Raw genomic sequence first — 15671 nt, 5'->3', positions numbered from 1 at the left:
GAGAAAAGAACTTCACTTACTAAATTAGAATTAATTTTATTATAATTGTTAATTGGTATCCACTGTTTTGAAAGAGTTAAAAAGTCTGCAACTGGTAGGTAATTTGCTATTTGTTCATTTGTAAGGGAAACTAATTCTCTCTCTCTCATGGGGAGTTTCAAAGGCATGAGTGTGCAGCTAAGCTTTCTGGAATGATTGGGTACAATCGACTCTTCCTGAAGGTGGGGTGAACGATAAGATGACCTCTCCAGTCCAGGACTCTGTTGGCACAGAAAATGAAAAAGGATGTCCTGGAGAGGTTAACCCAAGGAGGACACCTGCTCCTGGATCCTAAGGCTCTACTACTTTATTATTTATGTCCTTACCTGCTGGAAAATCATGAAGAACGACAGCATGAGGAGCATTACTGTCAACAGGCTTCTGAGCATGGCTTGGATCCTTAGGGGGAAAACAGGGCTGTGAATGATGCGTGCAGGATGGATGCTGGATTTATTATTTACTCTGAGACCATTTTTTTTTCCTCATTAGAGTCCTCTTGACACAACTACATTATGAGTACAAGATGCAAACCACAGAGTTGAGCCAAACAAGGGAATCATTATCAAGTTGAAAAGGCATGTGTCCTTGCCAAGGGAGGAGAGAAATAACTCTCAATTATAACGTCTTCTAGCATTTTTTTTTAACCAAGAGAGTAAAACAAAAGGGAATTACTTAACTTTTCTTTTTTTTTAACCAGTACCTATTCTACCCTGAAATAGTTGTTATGGATCTCTTTACCTAACATGGGTTGCTTTTTCCTTAAACTGTGATCAGGACTAAACCTTAAGAACAGAGCCTTTAAAGTTGTGTCTTCATTAAGACAGGAAAAGAAGAAAGGCCTGCAATTTATGCTCTTGCTTTTTGTAATGAAAAGAGCTAATGACTTCCACAAAAGTATAATTCACAAAAAGTAAAATCCATTTCATTTATTACCACTTAACTGAATGCTTTCTCTAATTTGAAAACTGACGCTACCTCCAACACCTGGCTTGAATTTTCTATTTAATCTGAATGGTTTATTCAACAGTAATTCTAAGTAAATTAGTAAAGAGAATTCAATATTCTCTATCCATCTAGCCAACTGCCTTGATTGGCTGAAGGAGAGGATAAAGTTGAAGAGTGACCTTTTCTTTCTTTTTTTTTTTTTGTGAGGAAGATCAGCCCTGAGCTAACATCCAATGCCAATCCTCCGTTTTTTGCTGAGGAAGATTGGCCCTGGGCTAACACCCGTGCCCATCTTCCTCTACTTTATATGGGATGCCGCCACAGCGTGGCTTGACGAGTGGTGCGTCGCTGTGCGCCCGGGATCTGAACCCGCGAACCCCAGGCTGCCAAAGCGGGGCATGCGTACTTAACTGCTGCGCCACCAGGTCGGCCCCGAGTGACCTTTTCTTATTGACAAGCAGTTGTTAATCTTAGTTTCTTTATGTGAACAGACAGCCTTATTCACATCATGAGCATCATAAAATCTGACTGAAGGGTATTATTTGGAATTACAACTTAAAAACTCTTCAACACTGGCAAACTTGTGAAATAAATGAAGGCAGATTTTTGTGCCCTTTCTGGTCTCTTTATCTCCTTCAATGACTCTTGTCCCCTTAGGGGTATCCCCACACTTTTATTCCTCTACCCCTTTCTGGCCATGATGCGCCAGGTTGATCAGACTGTACTGTGGATAATGGCCCGCTTTCTCCATTTCCAACCCAGCAGCCTCTTTGCTCAGATCTTTTCTGAATATCACCTGCACTTTCAACCAAAATGTGCCTGTGGAGGCATGCTGCATTCTCTCAAGTTAGGTAAAATAAAATACTAATTTAGGTCAAGACAGTAATGGCTAATAGCAGCTTACTATAGTAGCTTACCAAAGTAACACTGACATTCTCTTATAGGCTTCCCAGTGCTTTCCCTAAATAAATGAGCATGATGGGAATTTCAGGGATTGTGGAAAGGAATTGTAAGATATTTTAAGTCTAGAGGGGCTTTTAAAAATTATTATTTACATAATTTATTATATGTGTGGTTTTCATTTTTTTCTGATTTACATCTGTGGAAAAAGGAATGACTATTCAATAAATAGTGTTAGGCTAGATGGCTATCCATTTGGAAAAAATGTAGTCAGAGGCCTACCCCACACCAAACACAAACATGAATCTCCAAATGGACCAATGATCTAAACATAACCAAGCCCGAGAGGGGAGAAGAGCTTGGACGGTAACTTGCATCTCCCAATTAGTTTCCTTTCTCTGCCTTCAATGCATGGATATCCTGGCAACGCTGCTCATCAACCTGGCCTGGCAGATGAAGAGCAAGAGGAACAGGCTAAACAAGGTTAGCCACAAGGGGTCAGTACAACTTAGACCACACCATTAGGGTGGGTGTCTTGGTAGGTAAATCTCATATATTTCAAAGCTCTTTCTAACATGACTATAATTGCTAATAAAAATGAGTCATAAGAATAGCTAATATTCACTGTTCGCTCACTATGCGCTACTGTATTAAACACCATATATGCATTAATTAGCTCATTTAATTTAATAAACATCTTTGAGATATAATTCACTTGCCACAAAACTCACCCATTTAAAGTATACACAGTTTTAGTATATTTACAGAATTGTGCAACCATCACCACAATCTAAGTTTAGAACATTTTTATCACTCCCAAAAGAAAGCCCCTACCCATTAGCAGTCACTTCCCATTCACCCTCCCCCCAGCCCTAGGCAACCACTAATCTACTTTCTGGATTTACTTATTCTAGACTTTTACATAAATAGAATCACATGATAAATCAATTCTAAAAACAACTTTGTGAGGAATTATCATACCTATTTTACACATTAAAAAAATGAACATTAGAGAGGTTAAATAACCCCCTAAGGTGGTGGAAGGTGAACTGAAACCAACTCCCTGAAACCCAAATCTGTGCTCACAACCATGCACTAGGTAACAATCTCCCACTTCTCCCATGATCTGACAGATTCAACCTCAACCGATAACGTCCAATATTTTCTGTTTACTACGATATGGGTAGACATTTTTAGAAATCTTTACCTTAAAACCAGGCTTTCAAATAGGTAAGTTTTATTTGTCTAAAAAATGTAATGCTAGCCATGAACCCAGAAGCCTAAAGGAGGCTTCATTTTGGTATCACCAGAAGTTGGCCATCGGAGGTCAACTCTCTGCAAGTCTATGGTACAAGATGAGTAAGGTAACGTCTAAAGTGGAAAAAACTTTGGATTGTTATAAAAGAATATCTTCTAATTTTTTGAATTAATAATTAGCTAATTAATTTAGAATAATTAATTAACTAATTAATAGCTTCTATTTTTCATCAAGGGAAGCTTTTTGGCAGTACAACTCCCATTGTTACCCATCAGTGTGTTCCGACAGAGGAAGGACAGCTGTGACAGATGGATAATGCTGTATCAAAACAAGAGGAAAATGAGTATTGGAAGAACTTGCCCTGTGTGGACTAAAGTTAGAATTCTCAGTATCCCAGCTACAACTAGCTTAACATATATCTTCTCTGCTCTCCAAAATACTAATGTTTAGTTTCTCAGCAAACTTCAGAAGATAAAAAGCCTTCTAAAAAGAAAGAATTGGACTAGATTATGAAAACTAGGATGAATGGTAAACCAAATACTTTCTTTGGGTTAAATGTTTGGTGAGTATTATATTTCATGTTTAGTACATTAACTGATAGATAGTGAGAATTTAACTGGATAACTTAAGAAGTTCTTTTAAAAATATACCTCTATAAATTGTTCAATGGCCTTTTTCTTGCCAAATAAACGACCTTCGATAATCATTGTATTCTCCCAGGCTCTACAAATTTGTTAGGCCTAAATTGTGACTTCAGGTTGTTGGATTACATTTTATTTCATTATTTTATGAGCTATGATCAGAGAAATGAGGTTTATACTAAGCTTAAATCTTAAAGGGAAGTGCTTTTTTATGTCAGACTTAGCATTTATAGGGTCCCCTTTAAAATAATTATCCATTCAACTAGGAAACTAATCTCTGGTACTTTGGTAAACATGTTTACCTTATTTCAAAAATAAACAGCTCTCACAGTTGAAAATTAATGACAGAGCTCTGGTTGCTATAAGTCAGCACGATATGAAGAAGGCAAAACACATGGTAGTCACACTGTATCACAGTGATTAGTGTGGCAGTGGCAAGTCTCTTGGACGTAATTTATTCTTAAAGTGGAATAAAACGCAATTGTAATTTTTACTCTGGTTAAAATAAATGTGCTAATAAAAACCTGAGGATGAGAGATAATTAATAGTCGTATGAAATGTGCTGCCGTGTGTGATATGAGGGCTGTACAATATTAATTCCTTACGTTTGGTCTGCTTCTAAGATGTTCATCAAGTGGGGTGATAATCTTTAACTGAGACAGGTGAACTCTGCCAGTATCTTCTCCCTTTTGGCATTCCAAGTAATTATTTTCCGCCTGCTTCAGCATCACAAGTACGTCCCCACGCTGTAAGGTACAATACCACTCTCTGAAGCAATTATTATTTAATAAAACATTATTACTTTTTTCACATTTTAATCTTTGGAGCCCAAAGCATTTAACAATGTGTAAAGTGGTAACAGAGACCAGCAATTTTTTGCATTAGTCAGTAAAGAAAGAGCTCTACTTCACCTTGCAAGAGAGTTCTCCAGGATTGTGTGAGACAATGTCTTCACTGGCAATTCCATGAGGCACAGACAGCTTAAATGTAAACCAATAAAAGGATTATTCACAATCAAATTACCTCCTCATAAATTGCTGGTCATTTGGGGATTTGGCATGTGTGCCTAAAGTGCAACTTCTCCAGCAGTTAAATTCTCTACTTGGCTTCCTCAAGCTCTGGATCGAGTGGGACCTGCCATCACTCATGGATACTAAAGTCCTCAGGGGTGTGTACTTGAGCCCACAGGACTACAATGGCTGAGTGTGGCCTAAAGTTCCCTTTAAGAACCACAACCAGGAAGTTCTATTCTATAGAAGATCCACTAAGCCTCCTGAGCATCTGAGGGATAAATACTCAGCACCTGACCTCACAGCCCATCAGACACGTCTTTAATTCAGGGTTCTCGATGGCTGCCTTCTAAAGGCTGATAGGGCACTGGTGCCTCCTCTGTAGTGCTTGTCTGACTGCTTCCATTTGCCTTGAATTGCATCTTCTCCTAGAGTCTCTCTGACACCAAGCATCTACTCAAACCCATTTCACTGCCTGATCGCAGTCCCTTCCTGATCAACTCAGCTCTGTCTGATCTTAGAATGGCTTTTACATCCATACCCCAGCCTGGCCAGGGGACTCTGTTCGCTGCCTTAGTAAATTTTGGCTGATGAGTGCAGGTCAGAGGGCCCATACAACATAAAAGGCATACCCAGGAAATGTGATCACACAAGCTCACTTCCAACAAGGAAAGGGAGGCTGCCTGGGCCCTCTGATCACTCAGGATCAAAGATGCAGAGTGCAAGGGTGTGGCCCTGTAAGGCTGGGTTGAGCGGTGCTGCTTCCCAACATCTGTCAGAGTCTCAGGGCTCCCAATGTACCCAGATTCCTGGTTAGCAATTTAATGGTAGGGTAGCCATGGAAAAAACGAGAGATTTAAGGAATTATTTTATAACATAGTACTCTAACATACCATCATTTTGATTTTATTAATTTCTTTGAGTTATTCAAATGCGTTATTGACATTATACAGCTATGATTAGAACCATAAGCAAAATCTGGTTCCCCTGAATAAGGCTCTTACCATGGAACAGCCAAAGCAAGTAGAGACTTTACAACTAGTAGCACTATTTTCATAGTTTGGCTTAATGGTTAAGAGCATGGACTCAGAGCCCGCTGATCTGTGTTCAAATCTTGACTCTAACTGGCTTTGTGACCCTGGACCAGTTACTTAATCTCTCTGTGTCTTATCTTCCTCATTTGTATAATAGAGATAATATCAACCTCACAGGGTTGGTGTGAGGAATAAATGAGTTATTTAATATATATAAAGTGCTTTGAACAATGCCTGGATCATAATAAGTACTCAACACATCAGCTATTGTATTTATTTATTTACTATTTTTAAGTAACATATCCCAAAAAATTGGGTTTTAGCAATTAAAATTTCATCAGTTTAAATGAATATGTATATACATGAATATACTACCTCCTCCTTATCTGTTTACACCCTTCTCTTAGGAGAGACATCTTAAAAAATCCTAAATGGCTTAAAGTGAAAATTTCTGGCTCAGTGATGGAAATGTAGAATGATATAAAATTATTAATTACTGTTCTTATTAAGAGCTACTGTTATACAACTGTTTTAAAACTGCAAACAGTCCTGCTCTCCTTATCATTTTTATTTGTTCTAGATTTTATCATGTTAACCTGACCAAAGTAGAGAGAGCAGATCAACTCTGTTTTCAAATGTGGGAAATGGAGACAAAGGTTTAAGGTCATACGATGACAAAAACATTCAAAGAGAACAAAATTAACATCCCAATTATCGATGAAAATTTCTTTAGTTTTACAAAGGGGAAAAATGAGGGAAAAACCATCCATCTTAATAAGAACTTTCTACTTCATACCTTCTGTGGGCAAGGTAGCTATAAAATATAAACTATATTAAGATATAAACTATAATATCTGTCAGAGTTACTCCCATCAGTAGATCTACTGGGTCAGGTTTTTCAGAGTTTCTGTTTGGTCAAGCCAGACAGCAAGTCACAATCCTGTCTGTCCTGCTTCCTTTTCCTATATTTCTCCTAATAATGAAACCCTACTTTAAAGATCTAGGTTTTATTATCACCTACTTATCTAAAGCACTCCTAGTGTGAAGGGGTAATTCCACATTTGTCTTATCGCCTTTTTCTAAGGAATAATGGATCTTATATATACTTTAGGACAAACCTCTTGACCACAAACATTTTTAAAAGCTAAATTTACCATGTATTTCCTGTAGAGAGGGTGTCCTGGTTTGGGGCGAGGGGGCAGCACCGGATCTTGATTTTTAAAGACTTGACTCTTGGCTTTTGAGAGTCCAGATGCCAAGTTACTTTGTTTTTTCTGAAGATCCATGTCAGAAGAAGACCGATTAAAAGGTAGTTTTTTATTTGATGTTCTGGTTGCAGAAAGTTTGGGGGGAGGTGGTCTCTCAGGGGCTCCTTTGGGAGGAGGCTGTCGAGCTGGTATGATTTTTCCATTTGCAGGTCTGAAAGTCAATGCGGTAGCTGTGAGTCAATGTTTGATCAATATTAGGATCTGTTTTGTCCTTTCTCACACACACACACACACACATACACACACACAGAGCTTTCTGCTAGTGTAATACAATTTACTGAAACATGCAGGGTATGCTCTTTTTGAACAAATGACTGCTGCATTAAACATTATATTATTAGAGGAAATGCCATGATGTTCCAGCTTCCTCTTATCTTGCACTAGAGATTCATTTGTTCAAGACAAACAAGCATTTACTATCATGAGCTCTCTAAGGCCCCATTTGCTCTTAAACACAGCATGACTGTTTCAGAAAACTAAGCACTTTCTACCAAAGTCTGAGATGAAAAAATTATAATAAGACATCAGGTATACGTGATGGGGGCTTATACATGATTAGAAAAGGAACATCAAACTCCCCTGATATTCATGTTATAGGAATTATTATTAAAACTCTAATTTATGTTAATATAAAGAAAGCAAGTTCTGAAAATGGGATAGGACAACTATTAATCTGAAAGCCTTGGGGCCGGCCTGGTGGTGTAGCGGTTAAGTTCTCGCACTCTGCTTCAGCGGCCCGGGGTTTGCTGGTTTGGATCCTGGGCACGGACCCACTCACCACTCATCAAGCCATGCTGAGGCGGCATCCCACATAGAGCAACTAGAAGGATGTACAACTATGATATACAACTATCTACTGGGGCTTTGGGGAGAAAAAAGGGAAAAGGGGAGAAGATTGGCAACAGATGTTAGCTCAGGGCCAATTTTCCTCAAAAAAAAAAAAAGAGAGAGAGTGCATTCTTTACAAAAAAAAAATCTGAAAGCCTTTCCTTAATCCCTATGATAAAAATAATTTCCAACCTAGTAACGTCTTTTGATAGCATCACAGCTTTTTGTTCAAAAACCCCTGGAACTCAGGAGGGCAGGTCACCTCTGAGCTTACAAAGCCTGTCTCCCTTTGGAAATGCCAAAAACCAGGCTGGTTTCTCATGACGGGGAAAGACAGAGAGAGAAAGAGAGAGCGAGTGTGTGTATTCATGCCAGAAGTGGAGTTGTTTTAGGTTGAGAAAGGAGTCTTGTTCATTTGTCTGAGGAAAAGTAATAGAGATCTATATTTGTGCTCTGTGAGTTTTTGGATTGTGTTAAAAGAAAGCAGCAGAGATTCCTACAACCTTCTGTCAGAAGCAGACAGTAGGCTGGCAGCCTGGATGAATTTCTGAGTTTAATGTATTTCTAAAAGAAGATCTAAGGCCAACAACACTCAGTTTTGGTGACAGAAAATAGAGTCCAGTCTCTGAGTCATTAGTTTTTCTCTAACTTACTTTTTAAAAGTTTTCCCACTTACTTACCTTGGTGGCAACCTTGGGGGTCCTCGCACAGAACCTCCTGTTTGACCAGTGTGGTCAGATTCCTGCAAGTATCAGAGAATGCTTTTTAGTTAAGGTTAATCTGAAACAAGAGGTTGTCAAGAGGAATTATGGACAACTTTTTGGCTGGATCTATAAGTGGAAATGTAGCTGAGTTACAGAAAGCAGCTTAAGAGTTTTTAGTATTAAGCAATATTAACTCATTACTTGTTCCTACCTAAACTGTCCATGTCCTAAAACAAGTGAAAACAGAGAGGAGGAGACCAGGGGGTCTGCTGTTGTGGACCACAGCCCAACCAATTTCACTGCATGGTTATACACCCAGCAGATTCATGAGGTATTAAGGATTATGTTTAAATCATGATAGGTTACACAGTAGCAATTTAAGCAGGCAAGGTAGGGAATTAAAAAAATACATGGCCTTTACTTATCCTACAACAACATGTAAGATATGCACTGCTGCTAAGTTTAAACATATAATAAGCGAGGTGGTGATTAGTTTGTTTTGCTTAGAAGGGGCAGATCTCTCATCACTGGATGGTTTATACATTGTGCAGTGGGTTTTGAACCAGAAGGAGGTGGGAACATAAAAGAAGCTTAAGGGATGGCCTGAAAAGAAGGCATGTGAAGAGGATTAGAAGAGGCCCAAGAAAGCAGAGAGCTTGTACCACTACAGAAAAGGGGTTAGATGTGCTGAGAAGAGTTTTGTAGGAAAGAGTAAAGGGGCATAATATGAAAAACAAAAGATTGGCAGAGTTGGAATGTTTTAGCCTAACAGTGGATGAGAGAAATTGGAAGTGTGGAGGCCAATAGGAAGATTTCTCTAGGGGAAGAGATTCAAACTGTGCCTTTTAAATAGGTTTTCCGAACATGTTATAGGCCAAGGATTGGGAAATAAGTATAATACATGGAAAATATTTTCAGATTCTCTGTTGAGTGAGAAGTTAAAGGATCTCAAAGCCAAAACTTCTGTTTTTTTAAGGAAAAGTTCTCATCAAATTCTTTTAATTCTGATTGTGTCTCTTTTTCTCACCGTTCTACTTTCTAAGCTGCCAACACTGACATCCAGAAAATAATATTTCTCCAAGACCTCATAAAAGGAAAAAATGCTAGCCCTGTAAAATTACACTGCCTTTTTTTTTGTAAAGGAAGTTTAACTATAGCTTGGGAATCTCTGGGCTAATTCAGACTGTTTCCCTCCTCATCTTATAAATGACTTAAAACTCACTTCCATGGTTTTTAATTCAAACTGAATGTTTACAACTTTTCCTTAAATACCAGATGATTGATTGCCAATAACTGTGATCATTTAAATATGTTTCAATGTTTTAAAAATCCCATTTTTAAAAACAAATTAAGCTTGCCCTTAAAACTTGGTTTCACTAATGAGTTCAGTTAATGTAGTGAGGCAAGTCACCAGCTCATAAACCCTGCAATATTCCAGACTATAATCCATGCCTTATAAATAATGCTGCTGCCTATATTTCCCCCTGACAAATACTGCTATGATACTTGAAAAACTCAATTATTTCTTTGGCCACCTCTAAAATTAAAACAAACAAACAGAAAAACACTCTAGGTGGGAACTTTTACTGCTTTTCTCAAAATGATAGTTGTTAGATACCTTAATAATTAAGGGCAATTTTAAAAATATAGATGTATAAATTTGACATGGAAAATAATAGATGACGTACTTTTTTTTTTTAATTTTTTGTTTATTGAAGTAACATTGGTTCATAACATTGTAAAAATTTCAGGTGTACATCATTATACTTCTATTTCTGCATAGATTACATCATGTTCACCACCCAAATACTAATTACAACCCATCACCACACACATGTACCGAATTATCCCTTTCACCCTCCTCCCTCCCCCCTTCCCCTCTGGTAACCACCAATCCAATCTCTGTCTCTATGTGTTTGTTTATTGTTGTTATTATCTACTACTTAATGAAGGAAATCATATGGTATTTGACCTTCTCCCTCTGACTTATTTCACTTTGCATAATACCCTCAATGTCCATCCATGTTGTCACAAATGCCTGGATTTCATCGTTTCTTATGGCTGAGTAGTATTCCATTGTGTATATATACCACATCTTCTTTATCCATTCGTCCCTTGATGGGCACTTAGGTTGCTTCCAAGTCTTGGCTATTGTGAATAATGCTGCAATGAACACAAGGGTGCATGTATCTTTATGCATTGGTGTTTTCAAGTTCTTTGGATAAATACCCAGCAGTGGAATAGCTGGATCATATGGTAGTTCTATCCTTGATTTTTTGAGGAATCTCCATACTGTTTTCCATAGTGGCTGCACCAGTTTGCACTCCCACCAGCAGTGTATGAGAGTTCCCTTCTCTCCACATCCTCTCCAACACATGTTGTTTCCTGTCTTGTTAATTATAGCCATTCTGACGGGCGTGAGGTGATATCTCATTGTAGTTTTGATTTGCATTTCCCTGATAGTTAGTGATTTTGAACATCTTCTCATGTGTCTGTTGGCCTAGATGACGTACTTTAATAGATACATAGCATATAATCCTAATCTTGTACCAAATATTAGCTGTAGTTTTCTCTGGGTGGTGTTATTCTTATGAGGAATCTTAAATATCTTTTTAATTTCTCAATTTTCTACAATGAGAAAATTTTAAATCAGAAAAAGAAAGGCAGTATACTCAAATCTGTCAGGAATGTTAGGCACGTTCTGGAAGGCACTGCTGTATCTGACACACTTCAAATATTGAGAACAGGGGATTGGTTCCTGCAGAAGCAACTGTCTTAGCGTTTGTTCAAGTTCAGGTTTGTGCACAGGCTCTGCCGACAGTCTTTGGAAGACCATTGATTAGGGATTTCCCCCTCTTCAATATTCCACACATAACTGGAGCCTCTCTGCATCTCCTTTTTGTAGTTTTTCTCTAGCTCTGACATCCCTGAACTTTGGCTTTTGATGTGTTTGGATGAGATTTTAGTTCCTGGTGAAGCTGGTTTTTCTGCTTGTACTGTCCCTGCAGATGCCATCTTTTTGTTCATCTGCTTTGGAATGGTTTCTTATATTCTAATTTCAAAATAATTCCTCAGTTTTTTGCTGCATTTTCACAAGACAGATATTTCTTCCAAGACCACATTCTTGTCTGAGCAGCCTCTACAGATGTTTTTTCTCTTCTTTCTCCAAGAACTGGTACCACCTTCTTATGTCCTGAATTCATTACCCATCTTCTGTGCTATAGCTTTGATTCCTCTTACATACTGGGCAGTGTCTCCCAACTCTCCTCTTGCACTGCCTGGCAGCCTCCTTGCCTGGCTTTGGGATTCCTGGGTTCCCATGGTGGGCAACAGGGCACACAAAAGTGTCTACTCCTGCTGACAGAATGGCTCCAGTGGCTCCTGATATTCTTCATCGTTTAAGCAAAGAAAATGAGATTTCACAACTACAGCCATCTTGTCCTGAGATGGAAAGTTCCCCAGCACTCAAGGCAGGAGAAATAGTAGAGGGTTTTTGTCCTGTGCCTCATCAGAAGACACAGTTGGCAAAGACCACGCCTATCCTCATGGGTCATTACCCTGGTGAAATATTCTTTCTAGAGATCCTCGCCCACACCTGAAGCCTTTATGCCTCTGGTCTAAAATTCATTCAGTAATTGTAATTCTCAAACAAAAGGAATTTCTCAGGCGTAGATTTGACTTTCTGGCCCTGGAAATCTGTATGTGTGACTTCAGCCAAATCATTTAACTTGTGGTCTGTTTCGCATCTCTTCTTCCTTCAGGCCCAGTGTGTCTATTATGGTGTGTATTTTTTACAGTACAGCACAGAAGGCTTTGACCACGACCCCCCCCCCCCCCGTTTGTAAACAGTGCAGGAAAGGATTTTTCTCATGCTGTTCGTGTGAGGTACAAACAATTATGAATATAATACCTCTCCAAATAGTTTAGTTTATTTTAACTTCCTTTTCTTGTTTTTCTAAAACGTAGGAGTTGCTTTGTGGACTGCTTAATACCAAATGTAATAATACCTAACATGTTAATAGAGCTTTATGGTTTACAAAGCCCATTACATGACTTAATGAACGATATGGATGCCTACTCATCATCCTCTCACTCTCTTTTACAACCCCTTAGAGTGGAAGCCAGTAACCTTCTCAAGTAACTTTTCCTCCATGGAAATTTGGGATTTTCCTATTCAACAACATATGGTAGGGGCCCTATCATCTTCTTTTGGGCTTTCTTGGCCCAGTTTTAATAAAACATTTATTACCAAGTACTTTGAAAATGCAAGTGATCACTAAATGTTAATTCAGCTTACAGGAAAATCTCATTAACTTGATATTGGCTAATTCAAGTTAATGTCTCCTTCAAAGAAATTTCTCTTCACTAGATGATTAGATGAGTTTGCATGTATAAAAAGCATAGTTAATGCACAATGTAAAACTATTATGAAATTTAAACTGAAAATTTGGTTCAAAGACTTTAAGAATTGATTTCTTTTGAAACAAACCTTAAAGATACTCTATCATATGGGAATTTCAAAAAGGATGGTATTGAGATTGAAATTAAATATATATATATATTTAATACATATATATTTAAAACTCTTTGACCACCATCTGTTAACAAGTACACGGCAAAGCACTATCTTTTAAACTAAAAAAAAATTTTTTCCCTAAATTTCAGATGAACAAATTCTTATAGTAATTATCTTAAAATTGCATCACTAATTGGGTATTTTAAATAAAAACTGACAACTGAACCAAATCTATTTTGACAAATATTAAAGGTTTTTAGAGATTTTAATAACTTCCTCATTATTAGTGCCATTTAAAAGACAATGCTATTAGATCAGTATAGGACAAATTACTTTATGATGAAGTACAACGGATTGGCCAAATTCTTTTGTTCTATAGGGATTTTTAAAATATTGAATATCACATTAAATAAGTATATGGGTCTTAGAAATTGGTTTGTAATAAAAGTATTTTTTAATCTGACCAATAGTAAAATAATGAAGATAAGTTGAGTATTTAAAATTAGTGCATAGCTTGGTCTTCGACCTAAGACAGTCTATAATAACCACTTACCAAGTTTCTAGTTCTGTCCACATTACTGAGTTTTCCAGATACTGTACTGTGAGTGTTTCCAATAGGTTTTTCAGTAGGGAGAGGAGGTGGGCTTTGTGGATCCTCATGTAAACCTAGAAAAATAGCAGTAATTCATCAATAATTTCTGGTCTTTGGGGATTCCAAAGGATGAAATGATTGCAGCTTGGTTCCTTAGGAAAAGGGCTATCATAAAAGATCCACACAAAAAATGGACAGCTAAGCAAATGAGAAAGAGTTCCCACTGATGGGTTAGTAGACATCAGTTAATTTTACTGAATGTTTTATAGAGAGTAAAAGTAATACTAAATAATTACAACAGCAGCCAGCATTTTTGAGAACCTTCTATGTGCCAGGCACTTTATTTATATACATTTCTCCAATCAACATCTATCTATGTGCCAGATCCGCACAGTCCGCTAGCTAGTAGCCACATATGGCAATCTAAACTTACATCGCAATTAATTAAAATTAAACAAAATTAAAATTTCAGTTCCTCAGTTGCACTAGCCACATTTCAAGTGCTCCATAGCCACGTGTGGCTAGTGATTACCACATTGAACATTTCCATCTTTGCAGAAAGTCCTACTGGACAGCACTACGGTGCTAGATAATATCCTACCCATTTTACAGATGAAGAAACTGAGAAGAAATATCCTACTCCTTTAACAGATGAAGCTGAGAAGAAAATAAATGAATTATCCAAGGTCTTAATGCTAGTAATTGTCAGATCCAAGGTTTTGAACCCAAAAGCCTGGGCTCATTGTAATAATAATAAGGCATTGTAATTAGTAAGGCATGCTGCTGCTTAATAGGTAGTGTCTCCAACCTTCCCCCATCCAAATAATTAAATGTGTTTTCTAATTCATTAGCTCCAGATTAATGGGCTTAATTGCCCTCAATTTAACAAACAATATCTTTGTATCCTTAACTCAGTAATAGTGCACCCCCAACTTACTTTAAAAAAAACAAAAAAATCCCCATAGATGACTAGATTTAATTAGTGTCAGCTAATTAAAATCTGTGTGCAAAAACACTTGGAGAGAGGATGACTGTAGCATACTAAAAGAGGCTAAAGCCACATTTTACACACTGGTTTAGGCATTTAAAGGAGATGGGAATTTTTCTCATTCTTTCAAATGAACACTCTCTGCTTCCATTTCACAGGAAAAACTTATAACAAGAGGATGATTTGTCAGGTTCCTGTTTTATCCACAGACAGGAAATCACTCTCAAAAGGAGGAAAATACCCAGGCCAGCTACTAGGAAAACAATGATTTACAGACAGGCAAGCATTCTTAGTGAGGCAGGGCTGCTCTGGGAATTAAGACACATGCAGGAACATTCCAACTCAGCCCCCATCCTGAAGACTTTCTCTGTGCTACAGTTTCCTTATTCTTACAAGGAAATATGAAACATTTAGGATATAATACTGTCATGACAAACAATTACGGCTACAAAGTAATAATAATATGAAAGTAGAGAGGAGGTAGTTTACTGGCAGGAAGGGACATAGGGATTATCTGGTGTGGGTGTGTGTGGGAGGTGGAGATTTCCAATTTCAAATAATGCGGTCAGTGGCGGTCTCAATGAGAAAAGTGGTATTTGAGCAAAGATTTGAAGGAATGGTGAAGGAGGGAGCTATGCAGATATCTTAGAAAGGACATCCTAGTGAGAAGAAACAAGTCCCGAGGTGAAGGAGCTGACAGGTTCAAAGAAAAGCAGAGAGTTTTGTACCACAAAGCTGTGCCTTTCTTCCTTTGTCCATTCCAAGTTCTTCAGACACCAACAGTCTTACTTTTTTTTCTCTACAGCATATATGCATTGCTTAATAATTGTAATAATAAAATTCTGGGGAACGGGTTTTTTATATAAATAGAAATAACTTTCTAGAAACGGGCACTTCATTTCTCTCACATGTAGTAGTATATATAGAATTCAACTTTCTAATAGTTCC

At 37.7% G+C, this 15671-nt stretch overlaps 1 protein-coding gene across 5 annotated transcripts in view; it reads right to left on the bottom strand.

Annotated features, from left to right (window-relative positions):
• SH3D19 (SH3 domain containing 19) overlaps positions 1–15671 on the bottom strand; it is a 166748-nt gene that overhangs the window by 14697 nt on the left and 136380 nt on the right. For 4 of the 5 annotated variants that reach the window (XM_087437539.1, XM_087437540.1, XM_087437542.1 and 1 more), the window contains 6 exons: positions 13697–13809; positions 8604–8665; positions 6982–7246; positions 4695–4763; positions 4389–4529; positions 366–438 (listed from right to left, as the gene is read on the bottom strand). In XM_087437539.1, coding sequence (XP_087293665.1) covers positions 366–438; positions 4389–4529; positions 4695–4763; positions 6982–7246; positions 8604–8665; positions 13697–13809 — 723 coding nt within the window. The remainder of the gene's footprint in view (positions 1–365; positions 439–4388; positions 4530–4694; positions 4764–6981; positions 7247–8603; positions 8666–13696; positions 13810–15671) is intronic. The other variant, XM_087437541.1, reaches the window with a different exon arrangement.

This window comes from Ceratotherium simum, chromosome 12, assembly GCF_057802395.1.
Source record: "Ceratotherium simum simum isolate JZ-2026a chromosome 12, ASM5780239v1, whole genome shotgun sequence".
Classification (NCBI taxonomy): Eukaryota; Metazoa; Chordata; class Mammalia; order Perissodactyla; family Rhinocerotidae; genus Ceratotherium; species Ceratotherium simum.
This window is presented reverse-complemented; position numbering and strand designations above follow the sequence as displayed.